This window comes from Bombina bombina, chromosome 3, assembly GCF_027579735.1.
Source record: "Bombina bombina isolate aBomBom1 chromosome 3, aBomBom1.pri, whole genome shotgun sequence".
In the NCBI taxonomy this organism is placed as follows: domain Eukaryota; kingdom Metazoa; phylum Chordata; class Amphibia; order Anura; family Bombinatoridae; genus Bombina; species Bombina bombina.
In genome coordinates, this window is record NC_069501.1 from 12,159,772 (window position 1) to 12,183,686 (window position 23,915).

The 23,915-nt window shown below is 41.6% G+C and overlaps 1 protein-coding gene across 1 annotated transcript in view; it reads left to right on the forward strand.

The window, feature by feature from the left end:
• MAB21L3 (mab-21 like 3) overlaps nt 1-23,915 on the forward strand; it is a 176,481-nt gene that overhangs the window by 25,766 nt on the left and 126,800 nt on the right. Inside the window, exon 2 of the mRNA XM_053705720.1 lies at nt 16,687-16,827. Coding sequence (XP_053561695.1) covers nt 16,687-16,827 — 141 coding nt within the window. The remainder of the gene's footprint in view (nt 1-16,686; nt 16,828-23,915) is intronic.

Consider the following 23,915-nt stretch of genomic DNA (forward strand, 5'->3'; position numbering starts at 1 on the left):
TTTTACTAGCCATTCAAGACGAAAGAGTCAAATTAGCATCCCTTATAAATAAGGAACATAAAAGGCAAGCACTACGTCTTCAGCAATGGAACTATGAAGGGCAAAATAAACCAGGTAGATCCCTGGCAAGATACTTGAGGTTAAAGCAATAAAAAAAATTATATTCTTAGTATTAAAGATAAAAACAACAAGTTGCACTATTCCACACAAGCAATCACCAACATATTTCACAAATATTTCAAAAACTTATATAATTTAAATAGCGATCTTGACAATAGATCATACTTCCAGAAAAATAAAATAAAATAAATAAATGTATATTTAAAGTCACTTAATCTCCCGTTCCTATCAGAAGACCAGCAATCCCAATTAGAAGACCCCATATTGCTAGAGGAAATCAAGAAGGTGATTAAGGATCTCCCAGTGAATAAAGCACCTGGTCCTGATGGTTTCAGTAACCAATACTACAAAATATTTCAAGAAGATCTACTCCCCCATATCACCACATACTTTAATCATATCGATGAATCAAAACAATTCTCTCCCAGTTCCCTAGAAGCTCACATTATTCTCCTTCCCAAAACCAGAAAATCTTTAGATAACCCTTCACACTACAGACCCATCTCTTTAATAAATACAGATGTAAAAATATATGTGAAGGTTCTAGCTATTAGACTCAATACTGTCCTCCCAAACTTAATACATCAGGACCAGGTGGGATTTGTCTCCAAAAGGGAGGCAAAAGACAACACGGTCAGAGCCCTAAACTTAATTCAATATATGCAAGATAATGACATCCAAGGTATTCTATTATCAATGGATGCAGAAAAGGCCTTTGACCGTGTTGGCTGGGACTTCCTTAAGGCTACCCTTAAGATCATGGGCCTGGGACCCAAACTACTGGATAGAATCTTTGCACTATATACAAATCCCACTGCTAAATTAATGATTAACGGTACACTGTATAACCCATTTGAAATTAAAAATGGAACTCGCCAAGGATGCCCTCTATCTCCTCTTTTGTTTGTCTGCTTTATAGAAACCCTAGCTACTAAAATTAGACAGAACTCATTGGTCCAAGGTATTCGAATAGACTCGCAAACATACACTATATCGCTATTTGCGGACAACATCCTTTTCACTATATCAGATCCGTATCCTCAATTCCCCCCTTATTAAGTGAATTCGACAGATTTAAACTATTATCCAGTTTTGCAGTCAATACATCAAAGACCGAAGTTTTGAATGTAAACCTAGATGAACCGACTCTAATAAGAACTAAAACACTCATGCCCTTCACTTGGTGCTCTCACTCTCTACACTATCTAGGTATAGATTTAACCACCCAAATTGAGACTACATTCAAGTAAAACTACATTCCAATCCAAAAAACCATAGTAAGAGACCTTTCCTCATGGCTTTCCAAAAAGATATCTTGGTTGGGCAGAATAAAGATTCTGAAACTGAACATTTTCCCCAGGCTATTGTACATTATGCAAGCTCTTTCGATCCCAGTCCCCAAAAGTTATATCTCCACCATGCAGAAAGCTTTCAGCAATTACGTATGGTGTAGACGGCCTCCCAAGGAGGACTGGGCATACCCAACATAGAGAAATATCGCCAAGCCATATTCCTACAGAGGGTTGTGGATTGGTGCATACATTTTGAACATAAAAGATGGGTTCAGCTATAACACAGTCTGTCAGGAATACCACATCTAGGGAGGTTGTGCTGGAACCCGAACCTTTCGATCCCGAAATCTGATTTTGGTTCCTATCTGATATCAGAAACGTATAAAATATGGGATACCATATTAGTATCTAACTCATATATATCCTCAAAACCCTCCCCTTTAACCTCAATCATAGATAATGGACAATTCAGATTGGGAAAACATTCCCCAGAGGATCTCCCATTCTCTTTTTATAGGGATATTCCAATTCACTATATCTCATTATATGAAAAAATTCTACCACGCGAAGATTTAATAGACAACGGTTTTGCCTTATTTCGCAACTGGTTCCAATATACCAGGGTTCACTACTTCATAACACACCATAAGCAATATAGAAATATGCTCAGACCCCTGACCAACTATGAGCTCCTTTGTGTTAGGACTCCTCCAATAACGCATACTTTATCAATAATATATAAACTCTTAACTCAAAACCTCCCGGGTTACACTCCCACCTTCATCGAAAGTGGGAAGATGAACTAGGCATATTAATTCTACCTCAGGCTAGTTCCATAATATTCCAGAATGTCTCTAAATCCTCAATATCTCTTTCTATGCAGGAAATCAACATAAAGCTCTTACATAGATGGCATCTATCACCGGTTAAATTAAACCGTCTGTACAGTAATAAATCCAAGCGTTGTTGGAGATGCGGACATGGGCACGATAATCTAGCTCACATGTGGTGGTGGTGCAATGCAATCCAGAATTTCTGGAGAAGCATTGTTGGGGAAATAGAATCTATATTAGAAACTCAACTACCACTAGACCCAACAATCTGGTTATTAAATAGACCTCCCAAACTCAAACTTAAACACCGCATTAAATTATTTTATATAATGACCAATAGTGCAAGATATCTTTTAGCCAGAAATTGGAAGACAAAGGAGGCTCCCTCTCTACCTATGTGGCAGCTTAAAGTTACGGAGTTACTTAATATTGAGGAATACTACTACCTTAAAAATGCTAAAATGGACGTATTTGCGAAGATGACTAGTTTGTGGGAACGATACCTAAAGCATTGAGGAGTGGTTACATAGGGTGAGGTGGTCTAGAATAAAATTTAATACCCAAAACACATAACATTTCCTTTACGCATAGGCATAGATAACCATTAAAAGGTTATTGACGAACAAAATAAGACACATTGCAATATAAGGCAGCGTCTTTTATCTTAGCTTTCACTCTATTTCTTCCCTCCTTCTTTCCTCTCTTGCTATTTCCCTCTTTTCTAAGTATACACTCTATCAGCAGAGTTGAGGAGTTGTCTATCACCTCCACACAGTTTATTTACTTACTGTATATTCACTGTTTATGTATGATAAAAATGACGATTATTATTTTAGGAAGCTGCGACTTCCACTATGTATAAATATATTTTAAAAATAAAAACGGTATTTATAAAAAAAAAAAAAAAAAGAAATAGCAATCTCGACTTAGAAGTCATATCAGCATTCCAAGATTTAAGCCACAAAGCTCTTCTAGCTAAAATAGCTAAAGACCTAGATTTAACATCAATCTTGATAATATCAAAAAAGGCATCACAAATGAAATTATTAGCATGTTAATAATGCTAGACAAATAATGATCCGATACTTGTTGCGCTAATGTTTCCAACTAAAAGGTTGAAGCAGCTGCAACAATAGCCAAAGACATTGCAGGCCTAAGAAAACGACCTGAAAATAAATAAACTCTCCTTAGATAAGATACAAGTTTCCTATCTAAAGGATCTTAAAAGAAATACTATCTTCCATAGGAATAGTAGTACGTTTAGCAAGAGTAGAGAGAGACCCATCTTTGGGGATTTTTTCCCAAAACTCCAATCTTTGAAGACGCAACCTTGTGAAAGGACTCAGCGTCAACAAAGACGCCAGAAATGACGAATTTGCGTCATTGAACCTAACTTTGCGCCAAAAAATCTTGCCCCAAAAATGACCCATAATAGTTTGTCATTTTGCGTCCTCGCGAGCCTAATTCTGCCCGCAAATTTAAAATGTCAAATTGAAAAAAGACTATACCCCGGGTAAGAAATAAGATTTCCTAAAAAATGCATTTCCCAAATATGAAACTGACAGTCTGCAAAAGGAAATATACTGAAACCTGACTCATGGCAAATATAAGTACAATACATATATTTAGAACTTTATATTAATACATAAAGTGCAGAACCATAGCTGAGGTGTCTTAAGTAATAAAAACATACTTACCAAAAAGACACCCATCCACATATAGCAGATAGCCAAACCAGTACTGAAATGGTTATCAGTAGAGTTAATGGAATATGAGAGTATATCGTCCATCTGAAAAGGGAGGTAGGAGATTAATCTCTACGACCGATAACAGAGAACCTATGAAATAGATCTCCCGTGAGGAAAACCATTGCATTCAATAGGTGATACTCCCTTCAAATCCCTCTGACATTCACTGTACTCTGAGAGGAACCGGGCTTCAAAATGCTGAGAAGCGCATGTCAACGTAGAAATCTTATCACAAACTTACTTCACCACCTCCATAGGAGGCAAAGTTTGTAAAACTGAATTGTGGGTGTGGTGAGGGGTGTATTTATAGGCATTTTGAGGTTTGGGAAACTTTGCCCCTCCTGGTAGGTGTCAGGGTTTTTTCCTGACTTTTTTGCCATGTGCTGCTGGCCTGGCAGCCATTTTACTCACCTCTCTTCCTAAATATGGTGCATTGTGGGGGATGCTGCTCACTTCCTGCACTTCCTTTTATGGCCAGACTGGTTTACATCATCCATGTGAGACAGGATGCAGTCTCAGAATTGTGATGTCATCACTTATTATTTAAAGGGCCTCTGTTCAGTATGCTTTGCCCTTGCGTTGTCTCAGACCTGTTTGTGAGAGCTCCTGTGTATTACCTGGCTGTCTGATGTCCTTCCTGGTTCCTGATCTCTGGCTTGTTCCTGACTGTGCTGTTCTCCTTGTTCCTGATTCCGGCTCGTCTGACTACTCTCTTTGGCTCCTGACTCGGCTTGTCTGACTACCAGCTCTGGTTTTGATTCCTGGCTTGTTATTTGACTTGTGGACTTTTTATTATTTTTTGCTATTAATAAAGGTGTGATTATTTTTGCACTTCTCGTCTCAGTCTGATTCCTGGCACCCTGACATTACGCAAGGGCCATGAATCCTGATGGTGCTAATAATCCACCTTTACCTGCCATAATTTCCAGGATGGATGAACAGGATCACCGCTTGGATCAATTTGCACTAGCCCTGCAAACCCTGCTGACTCACACTGCACATTTGGACCAAAGTGTCCCTCAAGTTATGGCTGCTCCTGTTTCTGCTGCTGCACCTATGCCTACCAGGAGCATGTCCGGTTCTGCACCTCTACCTCAGCAATATGGAGGCGATCCTAATCAGTGCAGAGGGTTTTTGAACCAGGTGGGCATTTACTTTGAGATGTTACCTCAGGCGTTTCTCTCTGACAGAGCTAAGGTGGGATTTCTCATCTCGTTACTCTCTGACACAGCTCTTGCCTGGGCTAATCCCTTGTGGGAGACTAATAAACCTGTGATTTCAAATTACCCTGAATTTGTGGCCTCCTTTCGAAGGGTATTTGATGTTCCAGCTCGCTCCTCCTCTGCTGCTAAACTACTCATGTCCATTCAGCAAGGTACAAGATCTGTTGCTCAGTATGCCATTGAGTTCCGTACACTTGCAGCAGAGGTAGGCTGGAACAATGAAGCCCTTGTTGCCGCCTTCTTTCATGGGCTCTCTGATGCGATTAAAGACGAAGTTGCTGCCAGAGATTTACCAGAGGATCTCGAGGCATTGGTGTCTTTTTTGATCCTAATTGACATCAGACTAAGTGAGAGGCCTTCTTTTAAGGAGCGCTTGCGGAAGCCTCCTGTACCGTTGTCTCCTACGTGTTCGTTCCCACCCATGCCTCCCTCTCCTCCCATGCCTCCTGGTCCCGAGTCACCAGGTACTGCTGAGCCGATGCAGTTGGGATTCACACATCTCTCCACGGCGGAGAGGGCCTTTAGAAGGAGGGAGGGGCTCTGCCTCTATTGTGGGTTACAGGGCCACCTTTTGAAGTCTTGTCCTACACGGCCGGGAAACGCTCACACCTAAGGTCCTGTTGGGGGCAGACCTTAGGTGGTTTATCCTTGTCCCCGGAACCACTAAAGGAGGAACCTTTGGTCACGGTTGTCCTTTCCTGGGTGGACTCCTCCATAGTCACCCAGGCTCTTGTTGACTCCGGTGCTGCGGGCTATTTCATTGACAGTGCTTTTGTATCGAAGCACTCCATTCCTGTTTTGCCTCGGTCCGTTCCACTTGCTATTGAACCCATTGATGGCAGGCCCCTTCAGCCCGCACTCGTTACGAAACCGCTCCGTTGTCCATGGCTGTTGGGGCTCTCCATTTTGAAACCCTCCAGTTCCAGGGGATAAACTCTCCGCATTTTCCGGTTGTTCTGGGTTATCCCTGGCTCCAAAAGCACAATCCCAGTCTCGACTGGCACAGGTCCAAAATTTTGTCGTGTTCTCCGCAATGTATTTACACTTGTCTTCAGAAACCAGTTAAAGTATTGTGCACTTCTTCAGTATCTCAATTGCCAGAGGAGTACCGAGAGTTCCTAGACGTTTTTGACAAGGTGCGTGCCGGTACGTAGCCTCCTTACCGGTCTTACGATTGTGCCATAGACCTGCAACCCGGAGCCATTCCTCCTCGGGGCCGGGTTTACCCTCTGTCTGTTGCAGAGAATTGTGCTATGGAGGAGTATGTTTCCGATGCTCTGTCGCAGGGGATCATCCGCAAATCCTGCTCTCCTGCAGGGGCTGGCTTCTTCTTTGTGAAGAAAAAGGGTGGCGAGTTAAGACCATGCATCGATTATAGGAGTCTTAATCGTTTTACCATTAAGAATGCTTACCCTATTCCGCTCATTACAGAACTCTTTGACCGCCTCAAGGGAGCTACGGTCTTTATTAAGCTTGATTTGAGAGGAGCGTACAATCTCGTTAGGATCAAGGAGGGCCACGAATGGAAAACAGCATTTAACACCAGGAGCGGGCATTATGAGTATTTTGTAATGCCCTTTGGCCTATGTAATGCTCCTGCTGTTTTCCAGGAATTTATTAATGATGTCCTACGAGATATGTTGCAACAGTGTGTTGTGGTGTATTTAGACGACATCCTCATACACTCACCCACACTTGAGGCTCATTGTTCTGATGTTACACGGGTTCTTCAGAGACTACGTGAGAATGGCCTGTTTTGTAAACTTGAGAAATGTGAGTTCCATCAGACTCAAGTAACCTTCCTAGGTTATGTTATCTCAGTTTCAGGGTTCTCCATGGATCCTGACAAGTTATCTGCAGTTCTGCAGTGGCCTCGCCCAGTTGGTATTCGGTCTATTCAACGTTTTTTGGGGTTCGCCAATTACTATAGAAAGTTTATTAAAAACTTTTCTTCCTTGGTCAAACCTATCACAGACATGACCACAGACATGACCCGTAAAGAGAATGATCCACTCCATTGGTCACCTACTGCTATTAAGGCCTTTGATAGTCTTAAGACTGCCTTTGCTGCTGCTGCTCCAGTTCTGGTTCATCCTAACCCTGTCCTGCCTTTCGTTCTTGAGGACGATGCGTCTTAGACTGGAGTAGGTGCTCTCTTGTCTCAACGTCCTACACCTGACGGTTCCTTGCATCCGTGTGGTTTCTTCTCTAAGAAATTGTCTCCAGCGGAGTGCAATTATGAAATTGGCGACAGGGAAAGCAAAAGGTTTGTCACCCCGATAGGCCAGATGGGCGCTATTTTTGTCTCGGTTTAATTATGTGGTCTCCTACCTGCCTGGTAAGAATGTTAGGGCTGATGCCCTCTCTCGACAGATGACCTCTGTCCAAGGAGGAGTCTGTACCTACTCCAGTTATACCTCCTGACCATATTTTGGCTACCATACGTATTAATTTGACTTCTCCCTTGGGGGAGGAGATCCTGGCTGCACAAACCAATGCACTTCCTGAGAAACCTAGTGGTAAGTGTTTTGTTCCTGAGAATCTTCGAACTAAACTTTTGCACACTTACCACTATCCTAAAGCCACAGGTCACCCAGGCAAGAACCAAATTATTTGGTCTGTCACTCGACAATTCTGGTGGCCAGGTCTTCGTTCTGATGTTGCTGCGTATGTTGCCTCCTGCTCAGTTTGTGCACAGAATAAGACTCCTCGACGTCTTCTGTGGGACTTCTTCAATCTATTGCTAATTGTGAGCGTCCTTGGACCCATCTTTCCATGGACTTCATTGTCGAGCTCCCTGGCAATACTGTTATCCTTATGGTGGTTGACCGTTTTTCTAAAATGTCACATTGCATTCCCTTGAAGAAGTTGCCTACCGCTCAGGAGCTTGCTTCAATTTTTGCCTGTGAGGTCTTCCGTTTACATGGGTTACCCAAGGAGATAGTGTCGGACCAGGGTAGCCAGTTTGTCTCCAGATTTTGGCGTTCCTTTTGTGCTCAAATGGGGATCCAGCTCTCCTTCTCCTCGGCATATCACCCTCAATCCAATGGGGCTGCGGAACGGTCTAATCAAGCTCTGGAACAGTTCCTCCGTTGCTATGTCTCAGATCACCACAATAATTGGTCTGAACTGTTACCTTGGGGTTTCTCGTAATAGTGTTATTAATGCTTCCTCCAAGTTATCCCCGTTCATGGCGAATTATGGGTTTCAACCATCCTTGTTGCCCGATTCATTCATGTCTCAGGGTATTCTGGCTTTGGAGGAGCATCTCCGGCAACTCCGTTCCATGTGGGTGCAGATTCAGGATTGCCTTCATCGTTCTATGCAGCGCCAAAAGTTCCAGGCTGATCGTAGGCGTCTGCCTGCACCTTCCTACCAAGTTGGTGAGAGAGTTTGGCTGTCCTCCCGCAACTTGAACCTTCGTGTGCCTTCCAATAAACTGGCTCCCCGTTATGTTGGTCCTTTTCGAATACTCCGATGGGTCAATCCTGTGGCCTACACTCTTGACCTTCCTCCTGCAATGCGCATCTCCAATGTTTTTCATGTCTCCCTCTTGAAACCATTGGTTTGTAATCGGTTTACCACTGTGTTGCCTCGTCCCCGTCCTATCTTTGTTGACAACCATAAGGAGTATGAGGTCAGCAGCATTATTGACTCTCGTATGTCCAGGGGCCGCGTACAGTATTTGGTTCATTGGAGGGGCTACGGTCCAGAGGAGCGTTCATGGGTTCCCTCCTCTGATGTTCATGCTCCTGCCCTCCTCCGTGCCTTCCATGCCCGTTTCCCCAATAAGCCTTTTGTCCTCCCACGGGGGAGGGGTCGTTGAGGGGAGGGTACTGTCAGGGTTTTTTCCTGACTTGTTTGCCATGTGCTGCTGGCAGCCATTTTACTCACCTCTCTTCCTGACTATGGTGCATTGTGGGGGATGCTGCTCACTTCCTGCACTTCCTTTTATGGCCAGACTGGTTTATATCATCCATGTGAGACAGGATGCAGTCTCAGAATTGTGATGTCATCACTTATTATTTAAAGGGCCTCTGTTCAGTATGCTTTGCCCTTGCGTTGTCTCAGACCTGTTTGTGAGAGCTCCTGTGTATTACCTGGCTGTCTGACGTCCTTCCTGGTTCCTGATCCCTGGCTTGTTCCTGACTCTGCTGTTCTCCTTGTTCCTGATTCCTGACTACTCGCTTTGGCTCCTGACTCGGCTTGTCTGACTACCAGCTCTGGTTTTGATTCCTGGCTTGTTATTTGACTTGTGGACTTTTTATTATTTTTTGCTATTAATAAAGGTGTGATTATTTTTGCACTTCTCGTCTCAGTCTGATTCCTGGCACCCTGACAGTAGGATTGTATATCCCATACGTCACTAGCTTATGGACATTACATATTTACATTATACTGAGAACTCGCAATCGCAATATTCATATTTACATTATACTGAGAACTCGCAATATTCATATTTACATTATACTGAAAACTCGCAATCGCAATAATCATATTTACATTATACTGAGAACTCGTAATATTCATATTTACATTATACTGATAACTCGCAATCGCAATATTCATATTTACATTATACTGAGAACTCGCAATATTCATATTTACATTATACTGAGAACTCGCAATCGCAATATTCATATTTACATTATATTAAGAACACACATTCGTAATTGCAATATTCATATTTACATTATACTGAGAACTCACAATCGCAATATTCATATTTACATTATACTGAGAACTCGCAATATTCATATTTACATTATACTGAGAACTCGCAATCGCAATATTCATATTTACATTATACTGAGAACTTGCAATATTCATATTTACATTATACTGAGAACTCGCTATCGCAATATTCATATTTACATTATACTGAGAACTCGCTATCGCAATATTAATATTTACATTATACTGAGAACTCGCAATCACAATATTCATATATACATTATACTGAGAACTCGCAATATTCATATTTACATTATACTGAGAACTCGCAATCTCAATATTCATATTTACATTATACTGAGAACTCGCAATATTCATATTTACATAATACTGAGAACTCGCAATATTCATAGTTATATTATACTGAGAACTCGCTATCGCAATATTCATATTTACATTATACTGAGAACTCGCAATCACAATATTCATATTTACATTATACTGAGAACTCGCAATATTCATATTTACATTATACTGAGAACTCGCTATCGCAATATTCATATTTACATTATACTGAGAATTCGCAATATTCATATTTACATTATACTGAGAACTCGCAATCACAATATTCATATTTACATTATACTGAGAACTCGCAATATTCATATTTACATTATACTGAGAACTCGCAATATTCATATTTACAATATACTGAGAACTCGCAATCGCAATATTCATATTTACAATATATTGAGAGTGCACTATAGCAAAGTGTTCTATATTAATATATATCTATGTCCACATTTCTAGATGTATATTAATATTAAAGGGACATTTCAGTCAAAATATAAATGCACCTAGATGAATTACATCTTTGAATAGAAACATATTTGCAATATACATGTATTAGTAAAAATGCTTTAAGTAAAAGTTATCACTGTCTTATTGTTAGCATTTTTCTCTGCACTTGAGACATAGCTAGATATTCTTAGTACACCAACATTTTAAATACTGCAGTTGCTCAGAGTGCCAGTGGGGCTTCTATTATGTCGGCAATTAACAAATTAAGTCATTACCAGATGGTACAAGCACTTTAGGCTCTCTGAGTAAGTGCTGTGTTTAAAATGCTGGTGCACGGTGCATACTTAAATACACTTTTGAAACAGCTATAGCTTTTATTAGAAGCATGTTTGCTAATGCATGTATATTACAAAAATGCTTCTGTTCAAAACTGAAATGCATCCATGTGGATTCGAGTTTTGACAGGAATGTCCCTTTAATGTAGAACACATTTGCTAAAGTGCAATCACAATATTATAAGTAAAAGACGATCGCATTCTCACTATAATGTAAATATGAATATTACAAACGTGAAAGTGCGAACACAATATTGTGAAATGCGTATACTCACTATAATGTAAATATGAATATTACAAACGTGCGAATACAATATTGTGAAATGCGTATACTCACTATAATGTAAATATGAATTATGAGAATGCGCAATCACAATATTATAAGTAAAAGACGATTGCGTTCTCACTATAATGTAAATATGAATATTACAAACGTGAAAGTGCAAACACAATATTGTGAAATGCGTATACTCACTATAATGTAAATATGAATATTACAAACGTGCGAACACAATATTGTGAAATGCGTATACTCACTGTAATGTAAATATGAATATTACAAACGTGCGAACACAATATTGTGAAATGCGTATACTCACTATAATGTAAATATGAATATTACAAACGTGCGAATACAATATTGTGAAATGCGTATACTCACTATAATGTAAATATGAATTATGAGAATGCGCAATCACAATATTATAAGTAAAAGACGATTGCGTTCTCACTATAATGTAAATATGAATATTACAAACGTGAAAGTGCAAACACAATATTGTGAAATGCGTATACTCACTATAATGTAAATATGAATATTACAAACGTGCGAACACAATATTGTGAAATGCGTATACTCACTGTAATGTAAATATGAATATTACAAACGTGCGAACACAATATTGTGAAATGCGTATACTCACTATAATGTAAATATGAATATTACAAACGTGCGAACACAATATTGTGAAATGCGTATACTCACTATAATGTAAATATGAATAATGAGAATGCACAATCACAATATTAAAGCCTAAGGACACATTAGAAGATTAGTACAATCACGCTTACAGTTACATACATAGTCTGACATTATACTATACAATGTATACATATGTCATATACGCACATCCCCCAGCCCCTATAGGTGTATTACTGATATTGTATTGTAAGACTGGGGGTTGAGTCTCTGCTGACACATGTAAGTTGTGTTGTCATACAGTGCTGTGTAAAGGGATCATTTACATTACACCTTTGATATATCGCCGGTATGAGAGCAGCATCGCCATCCACTGAACTGTATGTTAAGACGCCTCTCAGTGATGCTGCCTTTAAACAGTACTGTCAGCCCTTTTTAATATTTTGCCGGCTTTCTCTACGTGACTGATTCCTTTTGAATATCTCGCTGCCTCTGAGCACTTTTTATCACAGCAGCACAGGAAAACAAAGCTCTGACACATTTACTTTTAAATGGAAAAGAGAACTTGTTTGAGTATTATGTGACTTAAAGGGACATGAAACCCAAAATGTTTCATTCATGATTCAGACAGAGCATACAATTTTAACCCCTTAACGACCAAGGACGCACGCCACACGTCCTCAAAAAAAATACAGTTAATGACCGAGGACGTGTGGCGTACGTCCTTGGTCTGGAAAGCAGCTGGAAGCGATCCTGCTCGCTTCCAGCTGCTTTCCGGTTATTGCAGTGATGCCTCGATATGGAGGCATCCTGCAATAACCCCCCTTGGCCATCTGATGCAGAGAGAGCCACTCTGTGGCCCTCTCTGCACCGGACATCGATGGCCGGTATCGTTGGTGGGTGGGAGCTTACGTGGGAGGCGGGTGGGCGGCCATCGATGCTCTGTATGCAGAGGAGGGGGGCGGGATCGGGGGCGGGAGCCTCGGGGGCGCGCACGGGAGTGCGCGCGTGCACGGGGGTGGTGGGTGGGAGCGGGTGGGAACCGCTACACTACAGAAAAACAAAGTTCAAAGTAAATAAAACTAATAAAGTTTAAATACTAAAATTATAATCTAAGGGATCTGGAAGGGGTTGGGGGTTGGTCTTGGTGGGGGGGGAAAGCTACACTACAGAAAAGGGCTTTTTTTTTTAAAAAAATAAGGCACATTTTTTGCAAAACTGGGTACTGGCAGACAGCTGCCAGTACCCAAGATGGCGCCCATTAAGGCAGAGGGGAAGGGTTAGAGAGCTGTTAGGTGGGGGATCAGTGAGGTTGGGGTCTAAGGGGGCATCATACACATCAGCATATGTAAATATGCTTTTTTTTTTTATTTTTTTAAAAAGGGCCAAATACCTTAAGATGGCGGGGACAATTGTGGGGTGGGGGAGGGAAGAGAGCTGTTTGGGAGGGATCAGGGGGTCTGATGTTTCAGGTGGGAGGCTGAGCTCTACACTAAAGATAAAATTAACCCTGCAAGCTCCCTACAAGCTACATAATTAACCCCTTCACTGCTAGCCATAATACACGTGTGATGCGCAGCGGCATTTAGAGGCCTTCTAATTACCAAAAAGCAATGCCAAAGCCATATATGTCTGCTATTTCTGAACAAAGGGGATCCCAGAGAAGCATTTACAACCATTTGTGCCATAATTGCACAAGCTGTTTGTAAATAATTTCAGTGATAAACTTAAAATTGAGAAAAATTTAACTTTTTTTTTAATTTGATCGCATTTGGCGGTGAAATGGTGGCATAAAATATACCAAAATTGGCCTAGATCAATACTTGGGGTTGTCTACTACACTACACTAAAGCTAAAACTATCCCAAAAAGCTCCCTACATGCTCCCTAATTAACCCCTTCACTGCTGGGCATAATACACGTGTGGTGCGCAGTGGCATTTAGCGGCCTTCTAATTACCAAAAAGTAACGCCAAAGTCATATATGTCTGCTATTTCTGAACAAAGGGGATCCCAGAGAAGAATTTACAACCATTTATGCCATAATTGCACAAGCTGTTTGTAAATAATTTAAGTTAGAAACCAAAAGTTTGTGAAAAAATTTGTGAAAAGTGAACAATTTTTTGTATTTGATTGCATTTGGCGGTGAAATGGTGGCATGAAATATACCAAAATGGGCCTAGATCAATACTTTGGGTTGTCTACTAAAAAAAAATATATACATGTCAAGGGTTATTCAGGGATTCCTGAAAGATATCAGTGTTCTAATGTAACTAGCGCTAATTTTGAAAAGAAATGGTTTGGAAATAGCAAAGTGCTACTTGTATTTATGGCCCTATAGTTTACAAAAAAAGCAAAGAACATGTAAACATTGGGTATTTCTAAAATCAGGACAAAATTTAGAAACTATTTAGCATGGGTGTTTTTTGTGGTTGTAGATGTGTAACAGATTTTGGGGGTCAAAGTTAGAAAAAGTGTGTTTTTTTCCATTTTTTCCTCATATTTTATAATTTTTTTTTTATAGTAAATTATAAGATATGATGAAAATAATGGTATCTTTAGAAAGTCCATTTAATGGCGAGAAAAACGGTATATAATATGTGTGGGTACAGTAAATGAGAAAGAGGAAAATTACAGCTAAACACAAACACCGCAAAAATGTAAAAATAGCCTTGGTCCCAAACGGACAGAAAATGGAAAAGTGCTGTGGTCATTAAGGGGTTAAACAACTTTCCAATATACGTCTATAATTTAATTTGCTTCCTTCTCTTGCAGCAGAGAACCTAGATTCTAGCTGTTGATTGGTGGCTGCATATATATATTGATTGTGATTGGCTCACCAATGTATTCAGTTAGAAACCATTAGTGCATTGCTGCTCCTTCAACAAATTACACCAAGAAAATGAAACAAATTATATCATAGAAGTAAATTAGAAAGTTGTTTAAAATGTTATTCTCTATCTGAATCATGAAAGAATTTTTTTGGGTTTCATGTCCCTTTAAAGGCACTAAATATCAGAAGGATATAAGCCTATTTATGTTATATATATATATATATATATATATATATATATATATATATATATATATATATATATATATATATATATGTATATATATATATAAAAAGAATGTTATGTCCCTTTAAATATTGTAATTTGTGTTAGCTGAGGGTGGGCACATGGCAGCAGAGGAAGTGGGGAGTTAAAGAATATGTGAGTGAGGCAGACAGCAGGTTTACCAGTGAGGCAGACAGCAGGTTTACAAGTGAGGCAGACAGCAGGTTTACAAGTGAGGCAGACAGCAGGTTTACAAGTGAGGCAGACAGCAGGTTTACAAGTGAGGCAGACAGCAGGTTTACAAGTGAGGCAGACAGCAGATTTAGAAATGTGAGACAGACAGCAGGTTTACCAGTGAGGTAGACAGCAGGTCTACAAGTGAGGCAGACAGCAGTTTACGAGTGAGGCAGACAGTAGGTGATGAGGGAGTCGGACAGCAGGTGATGAGGGAGTCAGACAGCAGGTGATGAGGGAGTCAGACAGCAGGTGATGAGGGAGTCAGACAGCAGGTGATGAGGGAGTCAGACAGCAGGTGATGAGGGAGGCAGACAGCAGGTGATGAGGGAGGCAGACAGCAGGTGATGAGGGAGGCAGACAGCAGGTGATGAGGGAGGCAGACAGCAGGTGATGAGGGAGTCAGACAGCAGGTGATGAGGGAGGCAGACAGCAGGTGATGAGGGAGGCAGACAGCAGGTGATGAGGGAGTCAGACAGCAGGTGATGAGGGAGTCAGACAGCAGGTGATGAGGGAGGCAGACAGCAGGTGATGAGGGAGGCAGACAAACAGATGATGAGGGAGGCAGACAGCAGGTGATGAGGGAGGCAGACAGCAGGTGATGAGGGAGGCAGACAGCAGGTGATGAGGGAGGCAGACAGCAGGTGATGAGGGAGGCAGACAGCAGGTGATGAGGGAGGCAGACAGCAGGTGATGAGGGAGGCAGACAGCAGGTGATGAGGGAGGCAGACAGCAGGTGATGAGGGAGGCAGACAGCAGGTGATGAGGGAGGCAGACAGGTGATGAGGGAGGCAGACAGGTGGTGATGAGGGAGACAGTCAACCTCACTGTATCTATGCGAGTGTGTGTTTGTATGTGAGTGTTTGTATCTAACTCGCTGCTCTGACAAGGGGCCAATAAAATTATTTTTCAGTGATTTCTGTGAGATAGTTGTTTCCCAAGAGAATTTTATCAATCTGCACCACTGTTATGACATTTATCATGTGGCTGCTCAAGTTATATACCCCAATCCTAAATGGGATCACGTGACCTGTATTACCCAGAATGCTCAGTTACTCCTTTACAGACAGCCGAATGCAATGCAGGCACTTGAGTGAGCTGGGGACCCTATGTACCTCCAGCCATTACCTGATCACCCAGATCTGCCAGCTCATTCCTATTTACATACCCAGTGCTGTACGCAGAGCAAAGAGATGGAAAAGGAGTAACAATATGCAGCAGAAGATATGTCCCTTACCAGTGCCCCCAGCACTTTTATATTTCACTTTGTGTTCGACCTTTTGCACATTCATTTTATGCTCTTGAACCTCCCCGTTGTCTGTGCTCCGCATTGCGCGGGTATGTTATACGAGATGTCACCAGTGTTGGCCCGAGCAGATGACAATTCTAAGGAAATACCTTCATATACATAGTTAAATACCACACTCACTACTTGTCTCCTGACCCACAGGGTAACACTCGCCAGCGCCGTGTGTCTAGGATGGTGGAAGAGGTGCAGAGTATCATGCAGCGGCTCACTTCTGAGATCAGCATTAAAGATTCCAGATTTCAGAGCATCTGTAAAGGAGGCATTTATAGTGACAACCTGAAGGTAAGTGGGATGACAGCAGGTGGGGGGAATACCAAACCAAACTGCCACGTTACTGCACTGTATATTCATTATATGTTTTGCATTATTTTACTGTAAATTGCAAAGTGACTCTGATTGGACAATAATCCCACCCTTGCTGTAGACTGACTCTGATCTAAAAATAATACTGTCCTTGCTGCAGACTGACTCTGATCTGACAATAATCCTGCCCTTGCTGCAGACTGACTCTGATCTGACAATAATCCTGCCCTTGCTGCAGACTGACTCTGATCTGACAATAATCCTGCCCTTGCTGCAGACTGACTCTGATCTGACAATAATCCTGCCCTTGCTGCAGACTGACTCTGATCTGACAATAATCCTGCCCTTGCTGCAGACTAACTCTGATCTGACAATAATCCTGCCCTTGCTGCAGACTGACTCTGATTTGACAATAATCCTGCCCTTGCTGCAGACTGACTCTGATCTGACAATAGTTCTGCCTTTGCTGCAGACAGACTCTGATCTGACAATAATCCCACCCTTGCTGCAGACTAACTCTGATCTGACAATAATCCCGCCCTTGCTGCAGACTAACTATGATCTGACAATAATCCCACCCTTGCTGCAGACTGACTCTGATCTGACAATAATCCTGCCCTTGCTGCAGACTGACTCTGATCTGACTATAGTTCTGCCTTTGCTGCAGACAAAGGCCCCTATTTAAGAAAGTCTGGCGGACCTGATCCGACAGTGCGGATCAGGTCCACCAGACTTCGCTGAATGCGGCGAGCAATACGCTCGCCGTATTCAGCATTGCACCAGCAGCTCACAAGAGCTGCTGGTGCAATGCCGCACCCTGCAGACTCGCGGCCAATGGGCCGCCAGCAGGGAGGTGTCAATCAACCCGATCGTACTCGATCAGGTTGATTTCCGGCGATGTCTGTCCGCCTGCTCAGAGCAGGCGGACAGGTTATGGAGCAGCGGTCTTTGTGACCGCTGCTTCATAACTGCTGTTTCCGGTAAACCTGCAGGCTCGCCAGAAACACGTGGGCATCAAGCTCCATTCGGAGCTTGATAGATAGACCCCAGACTCTGATCTGACAATAATCCCACCCTTGCTGCAGACTAACTCTGATCTGAAAATAATCCCACCCTTGCTGCAGACTGACTCTGATCCGACAATAATCCCACCCTTGCTGCAGACTGACTCTGATCTGACAATAATCCCGCCCTTGCTTCAGACTAATTCTGATCTGACATTAATCCTGTCCTTGCTGCAGACTGACTCTGATCTGACAATAGTTCTGCCTTTGCTGCAGACAGACTCTGATCTGACAATAATCCTGCCCTTGCTGCAGACTAACTCTGATCTGAAAATAATCCCACCCTTGCTGCAGACTGACTCCGATCTGACAATAATCCCACCTTTGCTGCAGACTGACTCTGATCTGACAATAATCCCGCCCTTGCTGCAGACTGACTCTGATCTGACAATAATCCCACCCTTGCTGCAGACTGACTCTGATCTGACAATAATCCCGCCCTTGCTGCAGACTGACTCTGATCTGACAATAATCCTGCCCTTGCTGCAGACTGACTCTGATCTGACAATAATCCTGCCCTTGCTGCAGACTGACTCTGATCTGACAATAATCCTGCCCTTGCTGCAGACTGACTCTGATCTGACAATAATCCTGCCCTTGCTGCAGACTGACTCTGATCTGACAATAATCCCACCCTTGCTGCAGACTGACTCTGATCTGATAATAATCCTGCCCTTGCTGCAGACTGACTCTGATCTGACAATAATCCCATCCTTGCTGCAGACTGACTCTGATCTGACAATAATCCTGCCCTTGCTGCAGACTGACTCTGATCTGACAATAATCCCCTGCTGCAGACTGACTCAGATTTTGGCAATCCTCCTGCCCTTGCTACACACTTGCAGCTTTCATTAGATGAAGGGATATATTGGCACAATTTGTTTTCTTTCTTTATCTTTTGCTGCCTGCTGGCCAGGACCAGCCAGAATTGCTGGCACATTGGATGGTGCTCCTCAGGGGAAGGCGCACACTACACCCTGGTATACAGGTACTAAAAAAGCTCATGCATGCGCCCCCTCTACCTCCCCTTTACATAATTACCAGGGCCCTCACAGTGTCTGTAGGTGGTGTGTTATTAGTCTCATTAGATGTTGTCCCCTCACCAGCATTGATTTTGCCATAAGTTTGTGAGCAGAATAAAAACTTTACTCACCATTGTCATTTTGACATCACAAACATTTCTCATATCTGCATGTTAACGGTAATTCCTGTGAAGCATCTGCTCATGTAGAACATTGTCCTGTTTAATCTTTGAGGAGCTAAATAGATTAAAGATTATATTAGGGTTTAAAAAACATTTATTTCATACAGGTGATGTGAGTCCACGATCCATTAGTCTTGGGAATTAGTCTTCCCTGACACTAGGAGGAGACAAAGATCCCCAAACCCCATGAACTCTATAAAACCCCTCTTACCTCATGTCACCTCATCTTGTCTGTGTCTCTGCTGGAGGAAGGTGAAGAATGAAGATGTGCATGTGATTCTTCAGTGAGAGGCCCATTTCCCCTCTAAATGCAGTGCCTTGTCAGAGCCTCTATGGAGTATGGTTTGTGTCTCATTTTTCATCTCATGGGTATTTAGTCACAAGCCTTCCACAGATGTTGCAGGAACATGTCCTTTGCCTCCTCCTGCTGGTTCTCTAGTATACTTATATTTCATATACTCTGTTGATATATTTCAGCACTAGTTTGGCTTTCTACTGGTTTTACCAGTAGATGAGTGTCTTGGTCTCTGTCTTGGTGTCTGGTTCATCACCTTATTATGCAGGGGACTTATTTTGCCCATCCTACTTGGACTGTGATCACTACAGATGCATGTTGTATTTCAGGTTGGGGAGCTGTCTGGGGTCTGTGAAGGCACAAGGGGTTTGAGCTCCTCGGGAGGTGAGGTTGCCAATTAATATTCTACAACTCTGTGCTATTTTTAGAGCCCTTCAGAGTTGGCCTCAGTTGAAAAGGTACTCTTATTTCTGTTTTCAGTCAGACAATGACATAGCAGTGGCTTATATTATTCATCAAGGGGGAACTTGCAGTTCTCTAGCCATGAGGGAAGTGTCTCAAATTCTCTCATGGGCAGATGCCAATCTTTGTCTGATTTCTGCTGTTTATATTCCTGGAGTGAACAACTTGGAAGCATATTTTCTCAGTCATCAGTCTCTGTATCCAGGGAAATGGTCTCTCCATCAGGATGTTTTCAGTCAGATTGTGGATCTTTTATGGCTCCCAGAGATAGATCGAATGGGCTCTCAGTTGAATCACAAACTTCTCAGGTACTGTGCGAGGTCTAGGTGTCACAAACCAAGCTTCCAGACTAAAAAGATAAGGTCTGGGAAGCATTCTGCTCGAAGGGGCTGTGTGGGGATTGGAACCTGTGGCTCTCTGCTTACTACACTGTTTGGTTATGTGTTGAGCTACAGTCAGTTCTAGCAGTTGTGAAATTCAAATGCAATAGCATGCAACTTAAAAGATCTGTCAAATGTGTATTTGTCTAATTGTATTTTCATCTGTGCAAACAGTTGCACTTGATTTTGAATATACTCAGAGCCGATCCTGTGCAAAACCTCCCTATTTAAGGCTTGCTGTTAGGCTGCATATGGTCTTCACATTGTTTCTGTTTTGTCACAAGCCAGAACCTGTTTCCTGTACATATTTGGAGGAAGACTTCACCTTTGCACCTGTTTACAAGTTTGTTTCCTGCCTTGTGCAATGCCTGCACTTCAGTTATTATCAGGAGAAAGACTTTACCTTTAAACCTGCTACCTGTTTACAATGTTGTTTCCTGCCTTGTGTAAATCCTGCACTTCAGTTATTACCAGGAGAAAGACTTTACCTTTAAACCTGCTACCTGTTTACAAGTTTGTTCCCTGCCTTGTGCAAATCCTGCACTTCAGTTATTACCAGGAGAAAGACTTTACCTTTAAACCTGCTACCTGTTTACAAGTTTGTTTCCTGCCTTGTGCAAATCCTGCACTTCAGTTATTACCAGGAGAAAGACTTTACCTTTAAACCTGCTACCTTTTTTACAAGGATTTCCTGCTTTGTGCAATTCCTGAACTTCAGTTATTACCACGAGAAAGACTTTACCTTTAAACCTGCTACCTGTTTACAAGTTTGTTTCCTTCTTTGTACAATTCCTGCACTTCATTTATTACCAGGAGAAAGACTTTAGATTTAAACCTGCTACCTGTTTACAAGTTTGTTTCCTGCTTTGTGCAATTCCTGAACTTCAGTTATTACCAGGAGAAAGACTTTACCTTTAAACCTGCTACCTGTTTACAAGTATGTTTCCTGTCTTGTGCAAATCCTGCACTTCAGTTATTACCAGGAGAAAGACTTTACCTTTAAACCTGCTACCTGTTTACACGTTTGTTTCCTGCTTTGTACAAATCCTGCACTTCAGTTATTACCGGGACAAAGACTTTCCTTTTGAATCTGCATCTGTGCTTACTTGTTTGTTCCTTTCCACTCCTGGCGTATGTGGACATTACATACCTGAATAGTATATATTTAAAATACCTCATCGAATGGATGAATGCTAGCTGTCTCAAAGTGAACCCGGACAAAACAGAGTTACTCTTGGTGAGGGGACCCCGAGCATCAAAAATATCCCACGATCACCCAACTGGCCTGGAGCTTGGAGGCTCTGAACTCGTTAGTTCAGCAAAGGTACGAAACCTCAGAGTGCTGATCGACGCTGGACTTTCTTTTAAACAGCAGATTTCCTCCGTAATAAAATCTGCCTACTTTCATCTGAAAAACATAGCCAGGATACAACACTTAATTCCCCCGGATGATATGCCAACATCCATGCATTTGTATCCTCTAGGCTAGATTACTGCAATGCACTTTACTTGGGCATCCCAAAAAAAGAACTCCATCGCCTTCAGACAGTACAAAACTCAGCAGCCAGACTATTGACCAATCAAACTCGCTCCTGCCACATAACACCTGTTCTCCACTCCCTGCATTGGCTTCCAATTAAATGGCAAACATATTTTAAAATTGGCCTGCTGACTTTCAAAGCCTTAAACAACCAAGGCCCACACTACCTGAAAGAGCTCCTGACACCCTACATACCATCCCGTTCACTTAGGTCAGCCAACACATCCCTCCTCTCAGTGCCAAGAATAAGGATAAACGCAGGCTCCAGAGCATTCTGCCACGCTGCCCCTACTTTCTGGAATTCTTTACCGTGCGCAATCAGAGAGGCACCATCCTTACAGACTTTTAAAAAAAAGCTAAAGACCCACCTCTTCCCTCAGGCATTCAGTCCGTTTATCTGACCTTCAGAAACTCCTAACTTTTATGTCTTATGTTGGTATATTTGTAAAGTGCTTCTCACAGGGAGAAAAGCGCTATATAAATCGCAAATTATTATTATTATTAATTATTATTATTTGCTTAAAGTATTTTGTTATTTAAATAAATCTGATATCTTTTCAGTCTGTATGGCTTCTACTAATCTTCATTTAAAGCAACTGTTCCAGACAATGAGGCTCTCACAGAATATCCTGAGACAGAACATGACCTTAGGGATCCTCGTGTGCAGTTTGTGGATGTTCTAGTAGCTCCTTGGTGCCTATGTGTTTCCTTCACTGGTTCTTCTTTCCAGAGTAATTTCCAAGATCAGGCAAGAGGAATTATCAGTAATTCTGATTTCTCCAGCTTGGCCTCGCAAGGGCCTAGATTTAGAGTTCGGCGGTAAAAGGGCTGTTAACGCTCCGCGGGTTTTTTTCTGGCCGCACCATAAATTTAACTCTGGTATCGAGAGTTTAATCAAATGCTGCGTTAGGCTCCAAAAAAGGAGCGTAGAGCATATTTACCGCAAATGCAACTCTCGATACCAGAGTTGCTTACGGACGCGGCCGGCCTCAAAAACGTGCTCGTGCACGATTCTCCCATAGGAAACAATGGGGCAGTTTGAGCTGAAAAAAAACCTAACACCTGCAAAAAAGCAGCGTTCAGCTCTTAACGCAGCCCCATTGTTTCCTATGGGGAAACACTTCCTACGTCTGCACCTAACACTCTAACATGTACCCCGAGTCTAAACACCCCTAACCTTACACTTATTAACCCCTAATCTGCCGCCCCCGCTATCGCTGACCCCTGCATTACACTTTTAACCCCTAATCTGCCGCTCCGTAAACCGCCGCCACCTACGTTATCCCTATGTACCCCTAATCTGCTGCCCTAACATCGCCGACCCCTATATTATATTTATTAACCCCTAATCTGCCCCCCACAACGTCGCCGACACCTGCCTACACTTATTAACCCCTAATCTGCCGAGCGGACCTGAGCGCTACTATAATAAAGTTATTAACCCCTAATCCGCCTCACTAACCCTATCATAAATAGTATTAACCCCTAATCTGCCCTCCCTAACATCGCCGACACCTACCTTCAATTATTAACCCCTAATCTGCCGACCGGAGCTCACCGCTATTCTAATAAATGTATTAACCCCTAAAGCTAAGTCTAACCCTAACACTAACACCCCCCTAAGTTAAATATAATTTTTATCTAACGAAATAAATTAACTCTTATTAAATAAATAATTCCTATTTAAAGCTAAATACTTACCTGTAAAATAAATCCTAATATAGCTACAATATAAATTATAATTATATTATAGCTATTTTAGGATTAATATTTATTTTACAGGCAACTTTGTAATTATTTTAACCAGGTACAATAGCTATTAAATAGTTAAGAACTATTTAATAGTTACCTAGTTAAAATAATAACAAATTTACCTGTAAAATAAATCCTAACCTAAGATATAATTAAACCTAACACTACCCTATCAATAAAATAATTAAATAAACTACCTACAATTACCTACAATTAACCTAACACTACACTATCAATAAATTAATTAAACACAATTGCTACAAATAAATACAATTAAATAAACTATCTAAAGTACAAAAAATAAAAAAGAACTAAGTTACAGAAAATAATAAAATATTTACAAACATAAGAAAAATATTACAACAATTTT